Below are 24,198 nucleotides of genomic sequence, written 5' to 3'. Positions count from 1 at the left end.
ATTCTTGGAAAGGAAAGACCCTAACTAAGAAAGACCTGGAACCTCTGAGGAGAATACAATCCAGTCTTCAGCAGAGAAAGACTTCCTTTAAGAAATAAGGAAGGACGGACTTCTGGCCAAGATGGCGGGGACAGTTCTAAAGTCTCCTGATCTCTTCCCCATCTATCACATGAAACAAACCTCTTAAAAGAAATCTGATCCAGAAAACCCAGAAAGAAAAGCCAGAAGAACAGCTACCTCAGGATTTGTCTCCTGCAGCAGCCTTGGCTGAGTACCTGCGGGTGAGTCTGGGCTCCAAGGGAGGACCTGCCCTGGATCAGCCAGATTAACAGGTGAATTGGAACCAGGAGTCTGAGGGCCCGAGAGCTGACCTGCTGGATCAGCGGTGGGGCTGGACGAAAGGGGCTTGGGTACACGGGGAAGCAGAGGTGCTGGTGTTGGTGCTGTCCCCCTGGAGGTCCTGGACCAGGCTGGGGGAAGTATTCTGGTGCAGGAGAACAGCAGACACCATCCCTGGGCTTCTCCAGTCTCTGAGAAACTCTATGGGCAGTACTCCATTGCACAGATGCTTCTCCTCAAACAAAGGCAAAATACTTCTGCCTCAGGCCCAGGTATGTGAGCAAAAGAACCAGCCCAGCTGAGGAATGACCTCAGGCCAGGGTAAAGCCCACTATTGATTGAAGGCAAAAGAATTCAATAGTTCCAACTCCTCCCTTCCTGCAAAGGGAGAAGGCCTCCCAACCAAGGTCACAGACACTCCAGGGAGAACAACCAGCACCCCCTACTGGCCAGCCAGAGAAACTGCACTCAGTAAACCCTTCAGCAATCTCAAGCCCAGGTGAACCAGCACCTCCCCCCAACTCAAGGTCTTAGCATAATGAAGAAGGGTCAGCGGAAAGGTGGATCCATAGAAAAATTCCTGGAAGGGAAAGAACCCAACTCAGAGAGACCTGGAACCTCTGACGAGAATACAATCTGGTCTCCAGCACAGAAAGACTTCTTGAAGAAATAAGGAAGGAGCTTAAAAATTTGGGGGAGACAATTAATACCTTAGAAAGTACAACTGGACAAACACAAAAGGAGAATAAATCTCTCAGATCATCAATTGGACAATTACAAAATGAGAATAATTCTCTCAGATCCTCAAACAAGCAAATGCAAAAAGAAATTAATTCTCTCAAAACCTCAATTGGTCAAATGGAAAGCTCTTTCAAAAGTAGAATTGACCAATTGGAAAAGGAGTTGCAAAAGCTTAATGAAGAAAACTCCTCCCCCCCAAAAAATAATGGAGTCTACAGAAACTAATGACTCCATGAGATAGAAAGAGTCAGTTAAACAAAATCAAAAAATAGAAAGAATAGAAGCAAATGTAAAATACCTCATAAACAAAACCACTGGCCTCAAGAATAGATCGAGGAGGGGCAACCTGAAAATTATAGGACTTCCTGAAAACATTGAAGAGAAAAAAAGGCTGGACTTAATATTACAGGATCTAGTGATGGAAAACTGCCCTGATATCATGGAATCAGAGGGCAAAGTAGTTATTGAAAGAGTACATCGATCCCCACCAGAAAAAGATCCTAAAATGAAAACACCAAGGAATGTTGTGGCCAAACTGAAGAACTATCAGATAAAAGAGAAAATCCTGCAAGCAGCCAGAAAGAAACAATTTAAATATCAAGGAACCACAGTAAGGATCATGCAGGACCTAGCTGCATCAACTTTAAGGGATCGAAGGGCCTGAAACGAGATATTTTGAAGAGCACGGGAGCTTGGAATGCAGCCAAGAATCTACTTTCCTGCAAAGCTGAGCCTTCTCTTCCAGGGAAAAAGATGGACATTTAATAAAATGGAAGAATTCCAAAAATTTCTGATGAAAAGACCAGAGCTAAACAGAAAATTTAGACATCAAACAGGAGGTTCAAGAGACACATGAAAAGGTAAAAAAAAAAGGGGGGGTGGCAGTAAAAGAAAAAAAAATGCAATCCAGTAAGTTGAAATTGGCTAAACCCCAGCATGGGGCTAAAAAAAAAAAAGATTCTCATGAACCTTGAGAAATGTAACTCTAACAGAGAGAATACACCTAGCCAGAAATGATGGACAATCATGACCTATCCATGAGACTACTATCCAATGGGATGTAACTGGCTTTAACCCCACTTGGGAGAAAGACTCTAATAACTCTCAGGAATTTTGACTCTATTCGACAGAATGTACAGAACTACAAGGGACAGACACTCAGAATTCTCTATGACTTAGACAGAAGGATCTAAAAAAAAAAACACTACCGCCCTAAAAAGGGGGACAGGAAAGAGACCGGAGGAGGGAGGGATTGAATGGGGTAAATCTCATTACACTAAGAGGTACAAAAAACCTATGGTAATAGTGGGGAAGAAGGGAGCAGAGGAGAAATACCTGAATCTTCTCATCAGATTTGGCTTAAAGTCAACCTACACATACTCAGTTAACTTATAAAACATCTAACCTTTCAGGTATTAAAAGGAGAAAAGGGGAGGGGGGATGGAGAAAGGGAAGAGGAGTGGGGGAAATAAGGGGAAATAACAAAAGGAAGGGAAGGGAAAAGGGAAAAAGGGAAAGGGGAAAGAAAGGGGAGGGTGTGATATAGGAGGGCAAACACACATAAGGGGGAGGTTTTCAGAAACAAAAGACTGGGGAATATGGATAAAAGGGGGGGAAAGGGGGAAAAATACAAACAGAGGGAAGATAGCACAGAGGGAAGTAAATAATTAGTAATCATAACCTTGAATGTGAATGGGATGAACTCTCCCTTAAAACTTAAATAGCAGAGTGGATTAAAAACCAGAATCCTACAATATGCTGCTTACAAGAAACTCATTTGAAGCAGAGAGATACATATAGAGTAAAGGTAAAAGGTTGGAGCAAAATATATTTTGCTTCAGCTGAAATAAAAAAAGCAGGAGTAGCAATCCTTATCTCAGACAAAGCAGCAGCAAAAATAGATAGCTTTAAAAGAGATAAGGAAGGAAACTTTATCCTCCTAAAAGGTACTATAGACAATAAAGTCATTTCAATATTGAATATATATGCACCCAGTGGGACAGCACTTCTTAGAGGAGAAGCTGAAAGAATTACAGGAAGACATAGACAGCAAAACTCTACTAGTGGGAGACCTCAACCTCCTGCTATTAGATCTAGATAAATCAAATCATAAAACAAACAAGAAAGAAAGAAATTAGGGAGGTAAATAGATTGTTAGAAAAATTAGATATGGTAGACTTATGGAGGAAACTGAACAGGGATAGAAAGGAATATACCTTTTTATCTTCAGTACATGGAACTTATACAAAAATTGACCATGTACTAGGTCATAAAAACCTAATAATGATCAACTGCAGAAAGGCAGAAATAGTGAATACATCTTTCTCAGATCACAATGCAATAAAAGTCATTTGCAATATTGGACCAAGGAAATATAGACCCAGAACAAACTGGAAACTCAATAACCTCATTTTAAAAAATGAGTGGACCCAAAAACAAATTATAGAAAGAATTAACCATTTTTATCCTAGATAATGATAATAATAAAACAATATACCAAAACCTATGGGATTCATTCAAAGCAACTCTCAGGGGATATATTATAGCTCCAAATGCTTACATGCATAAATTGGAGAAAGAAGAAATCAATGAACTAAACATGCAACTAAAAAAATTAGAAAAAGAACAAAGCAAAAATCCCCAATTAAATACCAAATTAGAAATTCTAAAAATTCAAGGAGAAATTAACAAAATCAAAAGCAAAAAAAAAACTATTGTATTAATAAATAAAACCAAAAGTTGGTATTATGAAAAAACCAATAAAATTGATAAACCTCTGGTCAATTTGATTAAAAAAAAGAAAGAAGAAAACCAAATTGCTAGTATCATAAATGAAAAAGGTGAACTCACCACCAATGAGGAGGAAATTAAAGTAATAATTCAAAATTATTTTGCCCAACTCTATGCCAATAAATTTGATAATCTAAGTGAAATGGATGAATATTTACAAAAATATAAGTTGCCCAAGTTAAATGAAGAAGAGATTAAATACCTAAACAACCCTATCTCAGAAAAAGAAATTCAACAAGCCATCATTGAACTCCCTAAGAAAAAATCTCCAGGGCCTGATGGATTCCCAAGTGAATTCTACCAAACATTTAAGGAACAATTGGTTCCAATCCTATATAAACTCTTTGGAAAAATAGGGAAAGATGGAACTCTGCCTAACTCTTTCTATGAAACCAATATGGTGCTGTTACCTAAAAACCAGGAAGAGTTAAAACAGAGAAAGAAAATTATAGACCTATTTCCCTGATGAATATAGATGGAAAAATCTTAAATAAAATCTTAGCAAAACAATTACAACAAGTTATCACTAGGATAATACATTACGATCAAGGAGGATTTATTCCAGGAATGCAGGGTTGGTTCAATATTAGGAAAACCGTTAGTATACTCAATTATATCAACAACAAACCTATCAGAAATCATATGTTCATATCAATAGATGCTGAAAAAGCTTTTGACAAAATACAGTATCCATTCCTATTAAAAACTCTAGAGAGTGTAGTAATAAATGGACTGATCCTGAAAATAATTAGCAGTATCTATCTGAGACCATCAACAATCATTATATTCAATGAGGAGAGGCTAGAGGCATTCCCAATAAGATCAGGAGTGAAACAAGGGTGCCCATTAATCACCACTACTATTCAATATTGTATTAGAAATGTTAGCATCAGCAATTAGAGAAGAAAAAGAAATTGAAGGAATTAGAATTGGGAAGGAAGAGACAGAACTCTCACTCTTTGCAGATGACATGATGGTCTACCTAGAGAATACCAAAAAATCATCCAGAAAACTACTGGACACAATTAGCAATTTTAGCAAAGTTGCAGGTTATAAAATAAACCCTCATAAATCCTCAACTTTTCTATATATGTCTAGGAAGATACAGCAGGAAGAGCTAGAAAGAGAAATCCCATTCAAAGTAACCTCAGAAAACATAAAATACTTGGGAGTCTATTTGCCAAGATAGACTCAAAATCTTTTTGAAAACAATTATAAAACACTTCTCACACAAATTAAATCAGATTTAAATAATTGGGCAAATATCAACTGCTCATGGATAGGTAGAGCTAATATAATAAAAATGACAATTCTACCAAAAGTAAACTATCTGTTTAGTGCCCTACCAATCAAAATTCCAAAAATTACTTTAATGAGTTAGAAAAAATTGTAAGTAAATTCATATGGTGAAATAAAAAGTCAAGAATTTCCAAGAGCTTAATGAAAAAAAAAAGTGCAAAAGAAGGTGGCTTAGCCCTACCTGATCTAGAATTATATTATAAAGCATCAGTCATCAAAACTGTTTGGTATTGGCTAAGTAAGAGAGTGGTGGACCAGTGGAATAGACTAGGTGTAAAAGTAGGAGATGATTATGGTAATCTGCTGTTCGATAAACACAGAGTCCAGCCATTGGGATAAAAACTCCCTCTTTGATAAAAAACTGCTGGGATAATTGGAACTTAGTATGGAAGAAACTTAGATTAGACCAACACCTCACACCCTTTACCAAGATAAGATCCAAATGGTTACAGGACTTAGACATAAAAAACCATACTATAAGCAAATTAGAAGATCAAAGACTAGTTTACCTGTCAGATCTATGGAAAGGGGAGCAGTCTATGACTAAGGAAGAGTTGGAGAACATCACCAAAAACCAATTAGATGATTTCAATTACATTAAATTAAAAAGCTTTTGCACAGATAAAACCAATGTAACCAAGATCAAAAGAAAACTGGGAAACAATCTTTACAACTGATGATTCTGACAAAGGACTCATTTCTAAAATATACAGAGAACTGAGTCATATTTTTTTTAAAAAAAAAAGCCATTCCCCAATTGACAAATGGTCAAAGGATATGCAAAGGGAATTTACAGATGAGGAGATCAAAGCAATCCCTAGTCTTATGAACAAATGCTCTAAATCATTAATTATTAGAGAATGCAAATTAAAGCTTCTCTGAGGTACCACTTCACACCTCTCAGATTGGCCAGTATGACCAGGAAGGATAATGATCATTGTTGGAAAGGATGTGGGAAATCTGGGACTCTATTACACTGTTGGTGGAGCTGTGAACTCATCCAACCCTTCTGGAGAGCTATTTGGAACTATGCCCAACAAAAATGTGCATATCCTTTGACCCAGTAATACCACTACTGGGTCTACACCCTGAAGAGATGAGGAAAAAGGGTAAAAACATTACTTGTACAAAAATATTTATAGCAGCCCTGTTTGTGGTGGCAAAAAATTGGAAATCCAGTAAATGTCCTTCAATTGGGGAATGGCTTAGCAAACTGTGGTATATGGATGTGATGGAACACTATTGTTCTATTAGAAACCAGGAGGGAAGGGATTTCAGGGAAGCCTGGAGGGATTTGCATGAGCTGATGCTGAGTGAGATGAGCAGAACCAGGAAAACACTGTACACCCTAACAGCAACATGGGAGTGATGTTCAACCTTGAAGGACTTGCTCATTCCATCAGTGCAACAATCGGGAACAATTTTGGGCTGTCTGCAAAGGAGAGTGCCATCTGTATCCAGATAAGGAGCTGTGGAGTTTGAACAAAGTTCAAGGACTATTCCCTTTAATTTAGGAAAAAAAACATATCTTATTGCCTGATCTTGTTACCTCTTAGACTTCTCTTCTCTTCTTTAAGGATATGATTTCTCTCTCATCACACCCAATTTGGATCAAGGTACAACATGGAAACAAAGTAAAAACTGACAGAGTGCTTTTTGTGGGGTGGGTAGGGGTAGGGAAGCAAGATTGGGGGAAAATTGTAAAACTCATTATCTTTAATAAAAATAAATTTAAAAAAAAATGCCCTCTCTTTTATCTTCTCCTTCTGGTTGGCTATTTTCAGAGAAAAGAGAATTTCCACCAGGTTATTAACTTGATTCCTGGGTTAGTTTAATAGTCTTTAAGTAACATGGGAAAAGGTAGCTTGTTTATCTGATCAGATGGTCTGGTTTCCTTCTCTTTTTTTTAAAAAAAAATTTTCCAATTGCATACTTTGATAGTTTTTCAACAATCATCTATTTGAAAACTTAAAAGTTACACATTTTTCTGCCACTTTATAGTTCCCCTCCCTTCCACTCAGCAGGGAACAATCTGGTAAAAGTTGTACAAGTACATTTCTCTTTATCATATTTACATATTAGTCATTTTATGTAAGAGGAATTAGTATTAAGGGAAAAGAAAGAAAACCAAGAGATAGGAAGAAAAAATAAGAAGGGAAGTTTTAAAAAAAAGTGTATACAGTATACATTCAGATTCTATATTTTGTCTTTTTTTCCTCCTGGAGGATGTGAATGGCTTTATCCATGACAGGACTTCAAGAATTTCAGGATTGTCCCAGATCTCTGAACTGCTCCATCATAGTTAAACAACTCACAATGCTGTAACTTAAGGTATACAATATTCTCTTGGTTTTGCTCCCTTCACTCAGCATCAGTTCATGTAATTCTTTCCATGTTTCTCTAAAGTCGGACCATAACATTCATATATTATATATATAATTTGTTCATTCATTCCCCAAATGATGGGTACCCCTCAAATTTTAATTCTTTGCCACAAGAAAAAGCTGCTACAAATATTTTGGGAATGGGAATGGGAAACATGTAGAACTTTTCCCATTTTTATAATTTCTTTTGGATACAGACCTAGTATTGGTATGGCTGGATCAAAGTGTATGCATAGTTTTATTGCCTTTTGGGCTTAATTCCAAAATGCTCTCCAAAAAGTTTGGATCTCTTCAAGACTCCACAAAGAATACATTAGTGTCCCAGTTTTCCCACATCCCCAACAACATAGATCACTTTCCTTTATAGTCATATTGGCCAATCTGATAGATACAAGGTGGTACCTCAGAGATTTTAATTTGCATTTCTCTAGTCAATAAAGATTTAGAGCATTTTTTCATGAGTATAATAAATAGCTTTGATTTTTTCATCTGAAAACTTCCTGCTCAAATCCTTTGACTTTTTATCAATTGGGAAATGGATTGTATTCTAAGAAATTTGATTCAGCTCTCTTTATATTTTAGAGATGAGATCTTTATCAGAAACACTAGCTGTGAAAATCGTTTCCTGATTTCCTTCTAATTTTGGCTGCATTGGTTTTATTAGGATAAAAACTTCTTAATTTAATATAGTTAAATTTATCCATTTTGTAATTTATAATGTTCTCTATTTCTTGTTAGGTCATAAATTTCTCTTCTTTGCAGAGATCTGACAGATAGCATATTTCTTGATCTCTTAATTGGTCTATGGTATCACTCTTAATTTCTAAATCCTGAACCCATTTTGATCTTACTTTGGCATAGGGTGTGAAATGCCTAGCTTTTGCAATACAATTTTCCAGTTTTCCCAGCAATTTTTGGTGAACAGTGAGCTCTTATCCTAGAAGGTAATGTCTTTGAATTTGTCAAAACAGTAGATTACTACAGTCATTTATCACTGTTTCTTTTAAACCTATCCTAATCCACTGGTCCATTACTCTATTTCTTAACCAGTACCAGGCAGTTTTGATGACTGTTACTTTATATTATAGCTTTAGATTTTTAGATTCATCTTCCCTTGTATTTCTTTCATCAATTCCCTTGATATTCTTGACCTTCTGTTGCTTCAGATGAATCTGTTACTATTTTTTCTAGCTCTGTAAAATAGTTTTTTGGTAGTTTGATTGGTAGGGCATTAAATAAATAGAGTAAAATTTGATACTTATTATATTAGCTCAACCTAACCATGAGCAACTGACATTTAGATTTGACTTTATTTGTGTGGAAACATACTTTGCAATTGTGTTCCTACATTGTGTTCAGTTTCTGGGTTTGTTTTGGTAAGTAGATTCCAAAATATTTTGATTTTTATAGCAGCTTAAATGTGATTTATTTCTCTATCTCTTGCCCTTGAGTTTTGTTATTCATAAATAGAAATGCTGGTGATTTATGTGAGTTTATTTTATTTTCTGCCACTTTGCAGAAGTTAATTGTTTCAAGTAGTTTTTTTAGTTGATTTTCTAGGGTTTTCTAAGTATACTATCATATAGTCTGCACAGAATTAAAGTTTTGCTCTCTCATTTCCAATTCTATTTCCTTCAATTTCTTTTTTCCTTTTCCTCATTGCTAAAGCTAACATTTCTAATACTATACAGAATAGTAGTGATAATGGGCATCCCTTGTTTTACTCCTAATCTTATTGGAAACATTCCTAGTATATCTCCATTATATATAATGTTTGTTGCTGATTTTAGATAGATAATATTTAATATTTTAAGGAAATTCCATTTATTCTTATTCTCTCTGGTGTTTTTAAGAGAAATGAGTATTGTAGTTTGTCAAAGGCTTTTTCAGCATCACATTGAGATATTATATTTCCTTATGTATAAGACACACCCTTTTTCAAGAAAGTTGGGGTCTAAAAACTGGGAGCATCTTATATAGTGGTTGTAGATTTTTTTTCTTACATATCCCACTTTTTTGCACTTGTTTTTGTGCTCATTGTGGTAAATTTATTTACTTGTATTTCCCTCTTTTTCATGCTTGCTGTCTTTGTGTTGTTTTACATTTGTAACCAGTACATTAGGTTACATTTTGCCATGTACTGCCCAGAAATAGCTTACAAAAGATTTTTGTGCAGTGCTAAATTCAAGTTCAAAGTGATCCAGTTTGCAAAAGGGAATGGAAATCATGCTATGGAACCTAAGTTTGGACCTCCTCTAAATGAGAAAATAATCTGAGACTGGCTATGGGAAGGAGAAATGCTACTTAAAATGCCCCCGCAGAAGAAGGCCATGAGAGGCAAGTCAGCTAAATGGCCTGATTTACAGAGGAATTGAAGATATGGACTGAAGAGCAAAGGTCAGTTGGAATTCCTGTGTCCACAAAGATGGTTCAGCATGAGGCCAGAAGAATTGCTGATGAAAAGAAGTGACTGATTTTTTTTTTTAGGTTTTTTGGGCAAGGCAAAGGGGGTTAAGTGGCTTGCTCAAGGCCACACAGCTAGGTAATTAAGTGTCTGAGACCGGATTTGAACCCAGGTACTCCTGACTCCAAGGCTGGTGCTTTATCCACTATGCCAAGTCACCCTGAAGTGACTGACTTCAAAGGACACAATTGGAACTTCAGGTTCATGAAACAGAATGGACTAAGCATACATCCACACACCAGTCTTGCCCAAGGAGAACTTGTGGTCAACCACAGACCAGAGAAAAGGCAGGATAGTGGTCAGAGCCTCTTCTAAAACAGTGATTCATCATCAAACACAGATGAAGATAAGCTAATAGATGGGAATTTTGACAGTGATGAAGAGTTTATGAATTTTATGATGAATAAAATTTGAGTTCAATAACTTTATGTAATACATTTTTTTCAAATTACAGACCCCAAAATTAAGGTGCATCTTATACATAGGGGAATATGATAATCATATGATTACTGTTGGCTTTGTTATTGATATGTACAATTAGGTTGAACCATCTGTGCCTGTCTGGTATAAATCCTACCAGATCATGGTATATTATTCTAGTGATGACTTGCTGCAATTGCTTCATCAAAATTTTATTTGAGATTTTTGCATCAATGTTCATTCTATAATTTTCTTTGCTGTTTTGGCTCTTCCTGGTTTAGATATCAGCACCATATTGGTGTCATAAAAGGAATTCTCCTCTTCTTTTAAATAGTTTATGTAGAATTGAAATGAATTGTTCCTTAAATGTTTGGTAGAATTCACTTGTAAATCCATCTGGGTCTGAAGCTTTTTTTTCTTAGAGAGTTTATTGATGGTTTATTCAATTTCTTTTTCTGAAATGGTGTTAAGTATTTTATTTCCTCTTTTGTTAATCTGAATAGTTTATATTTTTATAAATATTCATTTCACTCAGGTTGTCAAATTTATTGGTATGCAGTTGGGCAAAACAGCTCTGACCTATCTCTTTAATTTCTTCCTCACTGGTGTTGAGCTCACCCTTTAAATTTTTTGTTTGTTTTTGCAAGGCAATGGGGTTAAGTGGCTTGCCCAAAGTCAATTGGGCAATTTCTTAGGCCGCATTTGAATTCAGGTACTCCTGACTCCAGAGCCGGTGCTCTATCCACTGCGCCACCTAGTCGCCCCTCACCCTTTAAATTTTTGATACTGGTAATTTGACATTCTTTTTTTAATCAGATGAACCAAAGATTAATTTATTTTATTGTTTTTTCATAATACCAACTCATAGTTTTATTTTTCTTAGATTAATGATTTTCTTGCTTTCAATTTTATTAATTTCTCCTTTGATAATGAGAATTTCTAATTTGGTATTTAATTTTTAATTTGTTTTTTACTAGTTTTCTTAGTTGCATGCCCAATTCATTGATCTCCTCTTTCTCAGTTTTATTCACTTAAGGATTTATAGATATAAAAATTCCCTATTTATTGCTAATTCCTCTATATTTATGCAGCTTTGGCTACATCCTATAAATTTTGACATGATGCCTTATTGTTGTCATTTTCTTGGATGATATTGTTCATCATTTCTATTCTTTAAAATTAAGTTATTTAGTTTCCAGTTAATTTTTGGTTTCTCTTATCCATGACCTTTTATTACATCTAATTTTTAATTGCATCATGACCTGAAAAGAATGCATTTATTAGTTCTTTTCTGTATTTGATTGTAATGTTTTTAATGCCCTAGTACATGGTCAGTTTTGGTATAGTTGCTATGTACTGCAGAGGAAAAGTTATAGTCTTTTTCTATTTTCATTCAGTTTACTCCAGAAGTCTATCATATATATATATATATATATATATATATATATATATATATATATATATATATATATATTAAGATTTTATTCACCTTAACAATCTTCTTGTTTATTTTGCAGTTAGATTTATCTAATTCTGCTAGAGGGAGGTTGAAGTCCACTACAATTATAGTTTGCTTTTTATGTCTCCTTAAAATTCATTTAGCTGCTCCTCTAAGAATTTGTATACCATACCACTTGGCACATATATGTTTAATAATGAAATAACTTCATTGTCTAGTGTCTTTTAAGAAAATGTAGTTTATTTCCATAACCCTTGTATTTTTAAAAGAAAATTATGCATTTTATTCACAAACCTTGCAAGATAAACCTTACAAGATATGGATACCTCACTCCTAGGCGTGGGCACCTCCATAACCCTTTTAATAAAGACCTATTTTTGTCTCATTTTTGCTTTGTCTCAGATCAGGATCACTACCCCTGATTTTTTTTAGGAAAATCTGCTGAAGCATAATATATTTTGCTCAGGCCTCTGCTTCAAATGTGTTTCCTGTAAACAACATTTTGTAGGATTCTGTTTTTTAATCCATTCTGGTATATGCTTCTGTTTTATGGGAGAGTCCATTTCATTCACATTTATAGGTATGATTACTAATTCTGTATTTCCTTCCATGTTGTCTTTCCCTGTTTATACTTTTCTCTTTTCTTTCCTCCTATCTCTCTTCACAAATGCTTTGCACCCTTTCTCCTTTGACTTTTCTTTAAAACTTTAATTTTAATTTTACTTTTACCTTCACCTTTCCTTTTATCAGTCCTTTCTACCCATTCCCCCACTCCCACTACCCTGTAGGGTAGAATAGATTTTTAAATCCAATTGGGAATGCATATTATTCCCTCATTGGACCAAATCTCTGAGAATAGGATTTACTCAGTATTCACACCTTCCCTTCTTTCCCTCTACTATAATAGGTCTTTGTGCCTCTTCATCTAGTATTATTTATCTACTAATGTCTAGCCTTCTCCTGGTATAATCCTTTTCATGTCTGTTTTGCTACCTACAATGCCTTTGTCAAAACATTCTCCTTTTATCTATCCTGAAAGAAATATCTCTCTCAAAGTTTGGTTGATTGACTGATTGCTATAATGATAAGCAGCATTGCTTCAATCACTAAATACACTCCTCTCTTCTGTTCCATTAGAAATAAACTTCAAAAGTCATGAATCACATCAAATTATAGTTGTTTTATAGCACACTCTCTTTTTAAGTACCCTCTATGAATACACAGTTCTCAAGAACCAAAACATCAAAGTCTAATCATTTTATGAATTGTTTATATGCCACCTCCACTAAGCATAGTCCCTCTAATTTTAGCTTAAGCATCAAGCAAAACAAAATTTCTTCATGATCTTTTCATGTCCAGTCCCTCTACGGTATACTCTTTCCCTCCCTTTAGTGCTAAAACCATAATACTACAACCTCCTTAACTAAAATATTAAGCACACTTTCTCCCTCTGTCCCTAAAGCATTCTAATTATAGCACTATAGTACCTGTCAACTAAAGTATGGAATATCAAGATCACTTCCTGATCTATTTATGTCCAATCTTTCTAAGTACACTCCCCCTCTCCGTCCCTATTATACAACAACCCTCCTTAACTAAAGTATACAGTAAAATAAGATCACTTCATGATATAAATTATGTATAGACATTTTAAGTACTCTTCTTCCCTCTGAGAATCTCAATAGGAAATACCACCCTTGTAATCAACATTGGTTCATGTCTCATTTATTTCTATCCATATGTTCCAAATATAATCCCTTCAACTACATTCAACCCTCAATAGCTGAGATATTGGCTAAATGCTCAACATTTTCGGGTCATCCTATACCCATGTCCTATCTTCAAATATGTTTTTTTAACTATCCTAAGAGAAATATAGTTCTCAAGAGTTATAAATATTATATAGGAATGCATACAGTTTAATGCTCTTTAACTTTTCTTCCCCTTTCTGTTTACCTTTTTGTGCATCTCTTGAGTCTTGTATTTGAAGATAGAGTTTTTATCACAAAGTTTGAAAGTCCTCTATTTCACCAAAAATCCATCTCTTCCCCTGACAGAATATGCTGACTTCTGTAGGGTAGTTAATTCTTGGTTGTTATTCAAGGCCCTTTGTCCTCCAGACTATCATACTCTAAGCCCTCAGATCATTTTTAATGTTGAAGCTGGAAAAGTCCTGTGTAATTCTGATTGTGTTTGATGATGCCGGGAGACCCTGAGTCTGCTTCATTAGCTGCTGGTTTGGGGTCTGGACTTGGCTATACAAGAGTGTTTTCTATGTTACTGTCAGGGAATTACTTTGGCTTATGCTGGAAGTAGATGTTAAATAAAATTAATTTGTTTCTAGAGTTTTGCTAGAACCTTGGATTTGGGGTCCTGAAGAAATGGGAAAACAATTTCAGTATCAGAAACCTGTTAAGACTGAGTGTATTCAAGTCAACATCTCTTCTAATAAATTTCTCTACAAGACAGTAATTAGAAATTTGACTCAAGGGGGCAGAGGCAAGATGGGAACTATAAGGAAGCAATGTAGCCTAGTTCTCATCCACAAAACTCCTCTAAACAAATACAGAAAATGCACCGAAGTAAATTCTGATAGAAAAATAAAGAAAAAAGTCACAAGATATTTATATACAGAGATAGGTTAATATAAAGAATTAGTAAATAGGTTAATATAAAGAAGATAATATCCAGAGACAGATAGAGAAATCTGGTGATACTGGGGATTGAATTGGGATAAGAAGTACTATTGTGCCAAGAGACGCTGTTTACCAAGATAACCGGTCACAGAAAGAATCCATTGTCACTTCCTGAAAGAAACTCCTAAATGAAAACTTCCAGGCATATCCTAGCTAAAATCCAGAATTTCTAGTTCAAAGGAAAAATACTGCAAGCATTCAGAAAGAAAGAATTTAAGAACTGAGAAGTCACAATCAGGCTTTATCCATGATTTAAAAGTCAAATATGATATTCCAGGGGGCAAAGGACGTAGCCTTTTACTGTTTTTTCTTTTTTAAGGTTTTTGCAAGGCAATGGGGTTAAGTGGCTTGCCCAGGGCCACATAGCTAGGTAATTATTAAGTGTCTGAGACAGGATTTGAACCCAGGTACTCCTGATTCCAGGGCCAGTGCTTTATCCACTGTGCCACCTAGCCGCCCCTAGCCTTTTACTGTTAAGAATAACTCTGAATAGAACTGAGTATAATGATAGTGGGGGTGGGGGAAGAAAAGGGTTCTTTAATGAAATTCTAAGAATTTTTGATGAAAAGATCAGAGTTCAAAAGAAGTTAAGAAATACATAAAGTGAATACAAATAAATTGATAATTTGTTTAAAAAAAAGAAAAAATTTATCATCAGAGTTCTTATGTCTTTTAAAACAGTTTTTCTTTATAGTGTTGCTCACTTTAAGCATAGAGTATCATTCTGGTTCTGCTCATTTAACTATTCATTCCATGCAGAATTCTCCAAAAACAGTCTCTATTATTTCTTACAGACCATTAACATTCTAAAGACATTCACAAATCACAGTTTACTTAGTTATTCCTCAAGTATCTGGCAATCTAAGGCTCTCCCTTACATTACATACCTCACTTAAAAAAAATTGTTTATTTAAAGCCCAGGGGGTGGGGTTGGGAGTTAAGTGATTTGCCCAAGGTCACACAGCTAGGCAATTATTAAGTGTCTGAGACCAGATCTGAATTCAGATATTGATGACTCCTGGGCCAGTGCTCTATCCACTGTGCCACCTAGCTCCCCAATCTCCCTCACTTTTAAGCCCTTCTTAATATGGTATGAAGAACAAATTTAATAAATTTGAATTCTAAATAGAATTAACAATTTATCAACTAAATCTAAGACTTTCTTACATAATTGAATATTTGCTGGCCTGCAGCTGAATTTCCAGATGTAGAAGGACTAGCATTCAATTCACTTACAGAGCAAGTCTCAATATCAAGGTTATTTTGTGGCAAAAGTGACTGGAGATTTTGGTTGCTGTATATGGTTCCCTCATCTTCTGTTACAATTTCCCAGCTCTGAAACAAAGAAAATTAGCTTAAACTATAATTTTAATCAACTCATAAGCAATAAGTGCTTCATTAGTCAATATTGAAAATGAGCATATGACAATAGAAAAACTTATTTTACACCTCTGTAGTATCTCTGTTTTCAGAGTTGTCTAATTCTTCAGATATTTGCCTCCGTGTAGTAAATGCATGCTGTCTTTGTTGGTGAATGTTATAATTCTCAGCATCGGTGGTGTCCCTGTATTAAAAATATAAGTTAAAATCTATATTTTATAAAATAGAAGTAAAAATAATTATAATACTTTCAACTTATGTTGTGTTTTAAGATTTACAAAGTTCTATACATATTATCATATTTGATACCAATAATACTTAAAACAATAGGTAGGAACTATAGGTGCCATTATCCTTGTTTTAAAAATGAGGAAACTGAAATTGAGAGGGATTCAATGTCTTTTCCATATTTACACAGCTTAACATAGGAAATGGGATTCAGAGTAAGAACGGTCTTTGGAGAATGAATCACCAATTCATTCCTGGACAAGAATTTCCTTTATAACATATCTGTCAGGTGGTCATCTGGTCTTTATTTGAATAACTCAGATCAGTGCAGGGGAATCCACTACCTCCCAAGGCAACTCTTTTCAGTTATGAACAGTTACAATCAATAAATCCTTTCCATATCAAATACAACTCCTGACTCCAAGTTCAATACTCTTTCTACTACATAGTTAAAACTAGAGTGAAGATTTTAAAATAGATATCACATTAATGATACTAATAGAGCTAATATTTATGTCATTTTTATAATCAGAAAGCACTCAAATTTATCTTTGCACAAAGGTCATAGAAAAATTCAGATAAAAAAAGCAGTTTTACTTTTTAAAAGTCTAATATTTCACTATGTCAATTTAATACCTTGCTGTCAAAACATTTTCTTTTCAAATTATAATGTATGTATTTATCTGTGTAGACTGTGCCTACTAAGGAAAAAATAAGGCCCTCAAGGCAGAAATTTTTTCATTCTGTCTCTGCAGTTGAAAAGTTATAAATGTTTAAATAAATTATATTGTATCATTTCAAATAATTTTAGTTCTTATTTTCTAAAAAAGACAATAAAAAGAAATTCTAATAGTTTATCTAAATCTCTTTTTTTTCAGACTCTTAGTCACTAGACCTGACCATGAATTACTAAAATTACCTAAAGAATTTCTGACATGGATTTAGAAAGAGAGCTGAAATAAAGATGCTCTAGAACAGGGCTGTCCAACCTTACTTTTAAAAGATATTATTGACACAATAGAGAATATAATTTGATTTGTCATTTTAGTGAAAATTCTGCAGTTGCTTGACTTTATTTACTAAAGCATTTTGGACAGCTCTGTTCTAGAACACTTTAATATTATAGATGTAGACTTGTAGATTTTAGAGTTATCAAGTCTAAACTGAAGCCCACATGAAGTGACTTATTAAAGGTCACTTAGGTGAGAAGTGACAGGTCCAGATTTGAAAATTCTAATGGACATGGCTTAAAAAGGGAAATAGTGAAGGTCAATGATTAAGCATGTACCCCATTTATAACAGAGTGGAAGGACTCAGGAAGCAGAGGGAGACATATTTTGGGGGTATAGTTCATTAGGTAATTGATTTTTCATGACTACTTGTTACAAGAGATTTTTTGTTTGTTTGTTTTTGTTTTACCAAAGGGTTAGGAGGGGCAATGGAGAGATGAATATATTTTTTTAAACTGAAAATATAAAATTATATTTTAAGAAATTTCAAAAAAGGAAAAGGAGACAATGCAGAAGATATCTTTCTGGCTAAACTAAAGAATAAAGAATTGAAATCTGGCTCTGATTCTACCCTAAATTAGTGGTATGGTTTGAGCTAAGCCACCAATCCTCTAAAAATTCCCTAGATATACTAAAATGAAATGTGTGGTTTTTGGAGATGGTGGGCCCTTCCTTAAAAAAGATCTACAAGCAAAGACCAAAGGTCCATTTTTACTGATGTAGCAAAAAAATTCTTATTTGGCTATAAGTTGAATTAGATGTCCTCAAACTACGTTTCTAATTCACTTTTTTCATCTGTAAAAAGTGGAAAATAGATGATCTCTAAAGTTTCTTCTAACTTTAAAGCTCTACAGCAAGGGCAGAGCCAAGATGGTGGCAGGACAAGAGCCTCTCTTAGGTGCTCTCTCCAAAATATTTCAAAAATCTTAAAATTATAACTCTAACAAAATTTTCGAGAGACAGAACTCACAGAAACATCCAATAAGGCAATCCTCCAGCCCAAAGTAACCTGGAAAATAGTGGGAAAGCTCTGTGTCACAGGGTGGGAGGGGGTGGCTGAGCCAGAGCGAAGAACTTCAGACTCCCGGAAATAGCCCCAGGACCCCAGCTGCAGAAGCAGTTTCCTGATCTGTACCCCAGGGAGCACCAAGCACAACTTGGAAGATCAGAAGGAGATCTCTGCCAGAACGAGCACGAAGCCCAAGCCCTCAGTGTGGTTGCAGCACTTAGCACAGCCCAGATCCAGGAAAAAGAAGCAGGCCCCTGGAGTCACCCAACAGGAGCTTCCAGGCACCTGCGCCTTGAGTGCTCAGCCCACCAAAGATAAGGGAGTGGCAAGGCAATGGGGTTAAGTGGCTTGCCCAAGGCCATACAGCTAGGTAATTATTAAGTGTCTGAGGCTGGATTTGAACTCAGGTACTCCTGACTCCAGGGCCCATGCTCTATCCATTGTGCCACCTAGCTGCCCCAAAATACTCAATCTTAAGATGAGAAAGTATAAGCTTCTGCATCTAAAAGATTCTAAGAAATATAGAAGTTGGGCTCAGGTGATGACAGAGCTCAAAAAAGATTTTGAAAATCAAGTAAGGGGGATAGAAGGAAAAATTAGCAAAAGAAATGAGAGATGAAGGAAAAATATGAAAATTGAAGTTAGCAGCTTAGTCAAGGAGATCCAAAAAAAAAGCTGAAGAAAACAACATGTTAAAAACCAGCATAGAGCAAATGGATAAGACAGTTCAAAGAGTTATTGAGAAGAATGCTTTTAAAAGCAGAATTGGTCACATGGAAAAAGAGAGAAGAAAGTTCTCTGAAGAAAACAAATCTTTCAGATGTAGAATGGAGCTAAAGGAAGCTGATGACGTTGTGAGATATGAAGGCACAATAGTTCAACACCAAAAGAATAAAAAATTAGAAGAAAATGTAAAAATCTCATTGAAAAAACAACTGATCTGGAAAACGGATTCATGAAAGATAATTTCAAAATTATTGGGATACCTGAAAGTCATGATCAGGAAAAGAGCCATAACCTCATTTTTAAAGAATTCTTACAGGAAAACTGCCCTGATATTCTAGAAGCAGAGGGCAAAATAGAAATTGATCTCCCCTGGAAAGAGATGCAAACAAAAAACAAAAAACAAAAAACAAAAAACACAACCCCTAGGAATATTATAGCCAAGTTCCAGAGCTCCCAAGTCAAAGAGAAAATATTACAAGTAGCCAGGACACAATTTAAATATCGTGGAGCGGCAAGTCAGGATCACACAGGACTTAGCAGAAACTACATTAAGGGCTTGTAGATCTTGGAATATAATATTCTGGAAGGCAAAAGAGCTTGGAATACAACTGTGAATCAACATCCCAGAAAAACTAAACATCCTCTTCTGGGGAAAAGATGAACTTTCAATGTAACAGGAATTTCAAATGTTCCTGTTGAAAATACCAGAGCTGAACAGAAAGGTTAACCTTCAAGTGCAGGACTCAGGTGAAGCATAGAGAGTGGAGGAGAAGGGTAAATTCTGAGTGACTTAATGATGATGAACTGCATGTATTCCTGCATGGAAAGATGATACTGATAAAACTCATTTAAACCTCATTTAATAGAGCAGGTAAAAGGAGCTTTTATAGTTGAGGCACAGGAGAGAGCTGAATTTGAAGGTATAATATATATTGTAAAAATGGAGTTGATGGATAAAAGGGTAATGTACTGGGAGTAAGAGAAAGGAGAGGTAGAATAGGCTAAGACATTTCATATAAAAGATATTTCATGTAGCTTTTGCAATGGTATGGAAGGGGGGAAGGTGAGGGGGAATGAGGGAACCTTCATTTTCATCAGAAATGGTTCAGAGAGGAAACCACATACACACTCAAAAGGGTATAGACATCTAGAAGAATAAAAAGGAGAGAAAGGGGATGGGGGTGATAGAGGAGAGGGTAGATCATAGGAGAGGATAGTCAGATATAATACATTTTATTTTTTACTTTTTGCAAGGTGCTGAGGTTGGGTTGCCTGTCTGGGACCATGGGGCTGGGTTGTTGCTGGGTCTCTGGGGTGGGATGTGTGCTTGGGGTCTCTTGGCCCCAGGACCAGTGCTCTTTCTGCTGAACCACTCAGCTGCCCCACAGCACATTTTTGAAGAGGGACAGAGTGAAAGGAGAGAGAAAATATAATAGACGGTAGTGGGGAGGAATGGATGGAGGGAATTACAACCAGCAACAGAAACTGCGGAAAAATATGGAAGTAACTTCTATGATAGACTTATGATAAAAAATGTGATCCACCCGAGACAGAGCTGATGGTATCAGAACACAGACTGAAACACATTTTTTTCTCATTCTTTTCCTTTATTTCTCATAAGATTTTATATTTTTGTAGAGGAGGGGGTATTATGTTTATTCTTAAGCAAGAATATTTTAATAATGTGTAAATAAAAATTAAAACCTTAAAAAAAGTTCTATGGCATAATAAAAAGATGATCACAAAGGCATGGCTGAGTTTTAGTAAAGATTGACCTTTGAGAGAGAGTTTTTAATCTGATGTCCATGGACCCTCAAAAGGTCTGTGAACATCAATTGCAAAAAATATTACATAGCTATTTTCATTAAGATCCAATTGAAATTCAAGCAAGTGGCGGCTAGGTGGTGCAGTGGATAGAGCACTGGCCCTGGAATCGGGAGTACCTCAGTTTAAATCCAGCCTCAGACACTTAATAATTACCTAGCTGTGTGGCCTTGGGCAAGTCACTTAACCCCATTTGCCTTGCAAAAACCTAAAAAAAAATAAAAAATAAATAAATTCAACCAAGAATTAAAAGTATCTATTCTAAGAAGGGCTCTATACATTTAATGAAGCTGCCAATGATGCCAGGAAATTTTGTTGTGATTGCTTTTAATTACTTTGTACTACACAAAAAGTGTTTATTGGATGTTGACAGCCACATGTACTAAATATTTTCATTGGGGAATAATGACAATATGTAGAATAACAGAAGTAACATAAAAACTTCATAATATAAAAACCTAACTATCAAAAAAGAATGATATTTGAATCAGAGGCAGCTAGGTGCTGCAGTAGATAAGAGTTACTGGTCTGAAGTCAGGACACTTACTAGCTGTGACCCTGCATATACAATTTCCTCATCTGTAAAATCTGCCTCATCTGTAAGATGAATTGGAGAAAGAAATGGCAAACTATTAAAGCTTCTCTGCCAAGAAAACCCCAAATTGGGTCATGAAGAGTTTGACATGATTAAAAACAACTGAACAACTATATATTTTGATAATAAATAGAAAACTTCGTAAACATATGGGAAAATTATGAATGGTAAAGGGAAAGTCTCAGCAAATAATAGAACCATTTTCATTCTTTGCTGGAAAACGCAGAGTGTGTCAACACAAAAAAATTCAATGAAAATTAATGCATATTATATGAGTATCTTGTCTAGCTGAAGGAAATTATTCTATTGTGTTTAGTGATAAGATGAAAGTGTAAAGCTGTTCTTCTTAAAGAAAAGAACAAAAATATTTTTTTAGAAAATGTTATCTAGAAAGGTATAAAGTCATATCTTTTTAATGGTACTACCTTGAAAGTATTTGCTAATTTAAAAAAATAAACAAACAAATGAATTTTGACTCTGATTAAATAGTACTGGAGTGGATAATTTACTATAAATAAATATTTTAAATGAAACTCATATTTTTTGAGTTTTTATCATTTATAAGATTCAATATTTTATTATGTTGGAATAAAAACTGAAAAAATACCATACTTTATGTAGCCATAATATATATTTTAAAATGACTAAAACAGTTATTTAAATGTATAGCCTCAGATTATAATAAGTAGAAAAATATGTAATTTTATACTTTATCATTGAATTGGTGAAGTAATTGACCTCAATTATAGAGAATTTATAAATAAAATAACATTAATTATTCTTGAAATCACCATAAGTAAGAGTGAAAAAATGACAGAATTACAGAAACACTGTATTAAATAAACAGAAATCATCAATTCTAACTCAAATATGAATATGGTATGGGGAAAACTATATATATCAGACCAAAATATAGGTTGAACTGCTTCATCCTTAACATATGGTCCTTCTTTCCTTATAGACCTTTAATAAATTAATTATATCATGAGGCAGTCCATTTGACATTTGGACAGCTCAGTTTTCCTTTTTCTTTCTTTCTTTTCTTTTTTTTTTTTTTTTAAGTTTTTGTTAGGCAAATGGGATTAAGTGGCTTGCCAAGGCCACACAGCTAGGTAATTATTAAGTGTCTGAGGCTGGATCTGAACTCAGGTCCTCCCGACTCCAGGGCCGGTGCTCTATCCACTGCACCACCTAGCCACCCGTTTTCCTTTTTCTTAAATTGAAATGTTTCATACTTGAACTTCCACTCATTTTGCAAAGTCCTGCCATCTGAAACCAGGCAGAACAAACAGGATCTAACTTCCACATGATGGCTATTAAATGTGTAAAAGGACAATATTTTATCATAGTTTTTAGAATAAATAACTGGATTTGAGATCAAGACTCGGGTTCAAATCCTAGTTCCGCTACTGATTAGTTCTATGACAAAGTACTTAACCTTTCTCAGGTTGCTCCTCTGTAACAGTAGACTGCAATGGACAAGGTGACCACTGAGATTCCTTCCAAGTCTAAATTTAGACTTGTCCTCTTCTCCATTTCCTTCAACTGATTTTCACATGACATGGTTTCCTTTCACTAAGCTTTAACCTTCCTCTGTATTGTTTTCAGTCTGTCAATGTTGCTCCTAAAATGTGGTATGTAGAACTAAACTAAACAAAAAATGCTCCAAGGTAGAGTATGACAGGACATTTATCTCCTTCATTTTGGACTGTATATTCTATTAATGTTGTCCAAGTTTTCTTTTCAAATTAAAAATTACTTTTATTCAAATGTAATTTAAGCTCCACCGGCAGCTCTTTGGCTTTGCCCCTCACCCCCGAGAATGTACGCCTGCGCCAAGTTTGTCAAATGTAATTTAAGTAAACAGCTTATTAACTCAGACAATTAGCACTGAACCAAAAGACTTGGACCTGAAAGAAACAAAGTGTAGCCTAAGATGATAAGACCTTTTTTGGCTTCCGTATCATGTATTGGGGTTACAGATTAGATTAGATTTATTTCAAAGGAAATACTTGTCATTCCTTGTGTAGTCTGTCCTACTGAAGGTGATTTTTTTTAAAACTCAAGAATATTACTTTACATTTATCTCTACTAAATTTTATTTTAATAAATTTAACCTCTCATTCCCAACAGCTGAAATTTTGCTAGATCATGATTATATGATTCAGCAAAATTAACTGTTTCTGATTTCTGTAGAATGCTAGATAGGATAGGCATGCCATTTATATCCTCATCCAAGTCACTGAAAACAATGATGATGGTAAAAGACCCCAGCCCAATATGTGAAGCTTAGCTTCACTTCAAGTGGTCAAGGATCCATTTTACACTTTGGATCCAGGTATTCAACCAACACTCAATTTATCTAACTCTGTTCAATCAGTACTGAATTTATCTGGCCCACATCTCTTATAAAGTTATAATGAAACAGTGTAAAATATTTTGTTAAAATCCAATTAGGCCTTATTTATGGCATTATAATTACCAATGTTTCAGAAAATGAAATGAACTTAATAATTAATAACCTGTTTTTACTTAACTAAGGGCATGTACAAATCTCAATAGCCTAGCTTAGCTACCAGTCTCCAAATTATTTTGATTCAATACTGAATATTATCAAAACGACAATTTCTAGTTCTAATTTTATCTATAGAATAACCAAGAAGGCTTTCATCACATACTGAGGGGTTGGTCTTCTCCATTGTGTTCTTTTACACTCATGGTTCACATAATAGGTCCTTCCAAGGACATCTTTCCTTTCTTCCCAGCCTGGAGGTAGAGGAGAAGATTCCTGCTGCTGCAAATGACAAACAACATCTAGTTGGTCCACAATAATC

At 35.0% G+C, this 24,198-nt stretch overlaps 1 protein-coding gene across 4 annotated transcripts in view; it reads right to left on the bottom strand.

The window, feature by feature from the left end:
- Positions 1–24,198, bottom strand: part of NEDD4 (NEDD4 E3 ubiquitin protein ligase) — a 158,635-nt gene that overhangs the window by 40,135 nt on the left and 94,302 nt on the right. For 3 of the 4 annotated variants that reach the window (XM_074234613.1, XM_074234612.1, XM_074234615.1), the window contains 3 exons: positions 24,043–24,158; positions 16,042–16,156; positions 15,760–15,927 (listed from right to left, as the gene is read on the bottom strand). In XM_074234613.1, the coding sequence (XP_074090714.1) occupies positions 15,760–15,927; positions 16,042–16,156; positions 24,043–24,158 (399 nt within the window). The remainder of the gene's footprint in view (positions 1–15,759; positions 15,928–16,041; positions 16,157–24,042; positions 24,159–24,198) is intronic. The other variant, XM_074234614.1, reaches the window with a different exon arrangement.

This window comes from Macrotis lagotis, chromosome 4 (genome assembly GCF_037893015.1).
Source record: "Macrotis lagotis isolate mMagLag1 chromosome 4, bilby.v1.9.chrom.fasta, whole genome shotgun sequence".
Lineage (NCBI taxonomy): Eukaryota > Metazoa > Chordata > Mammalia > Peramelemorphia > Peramelidae > Macrotis > Macrotis lagotis.
Note: the sequence above shows the minus strand (reverse complement) of the source record. Positions and strands in the feature narration are given on the sequence as shown.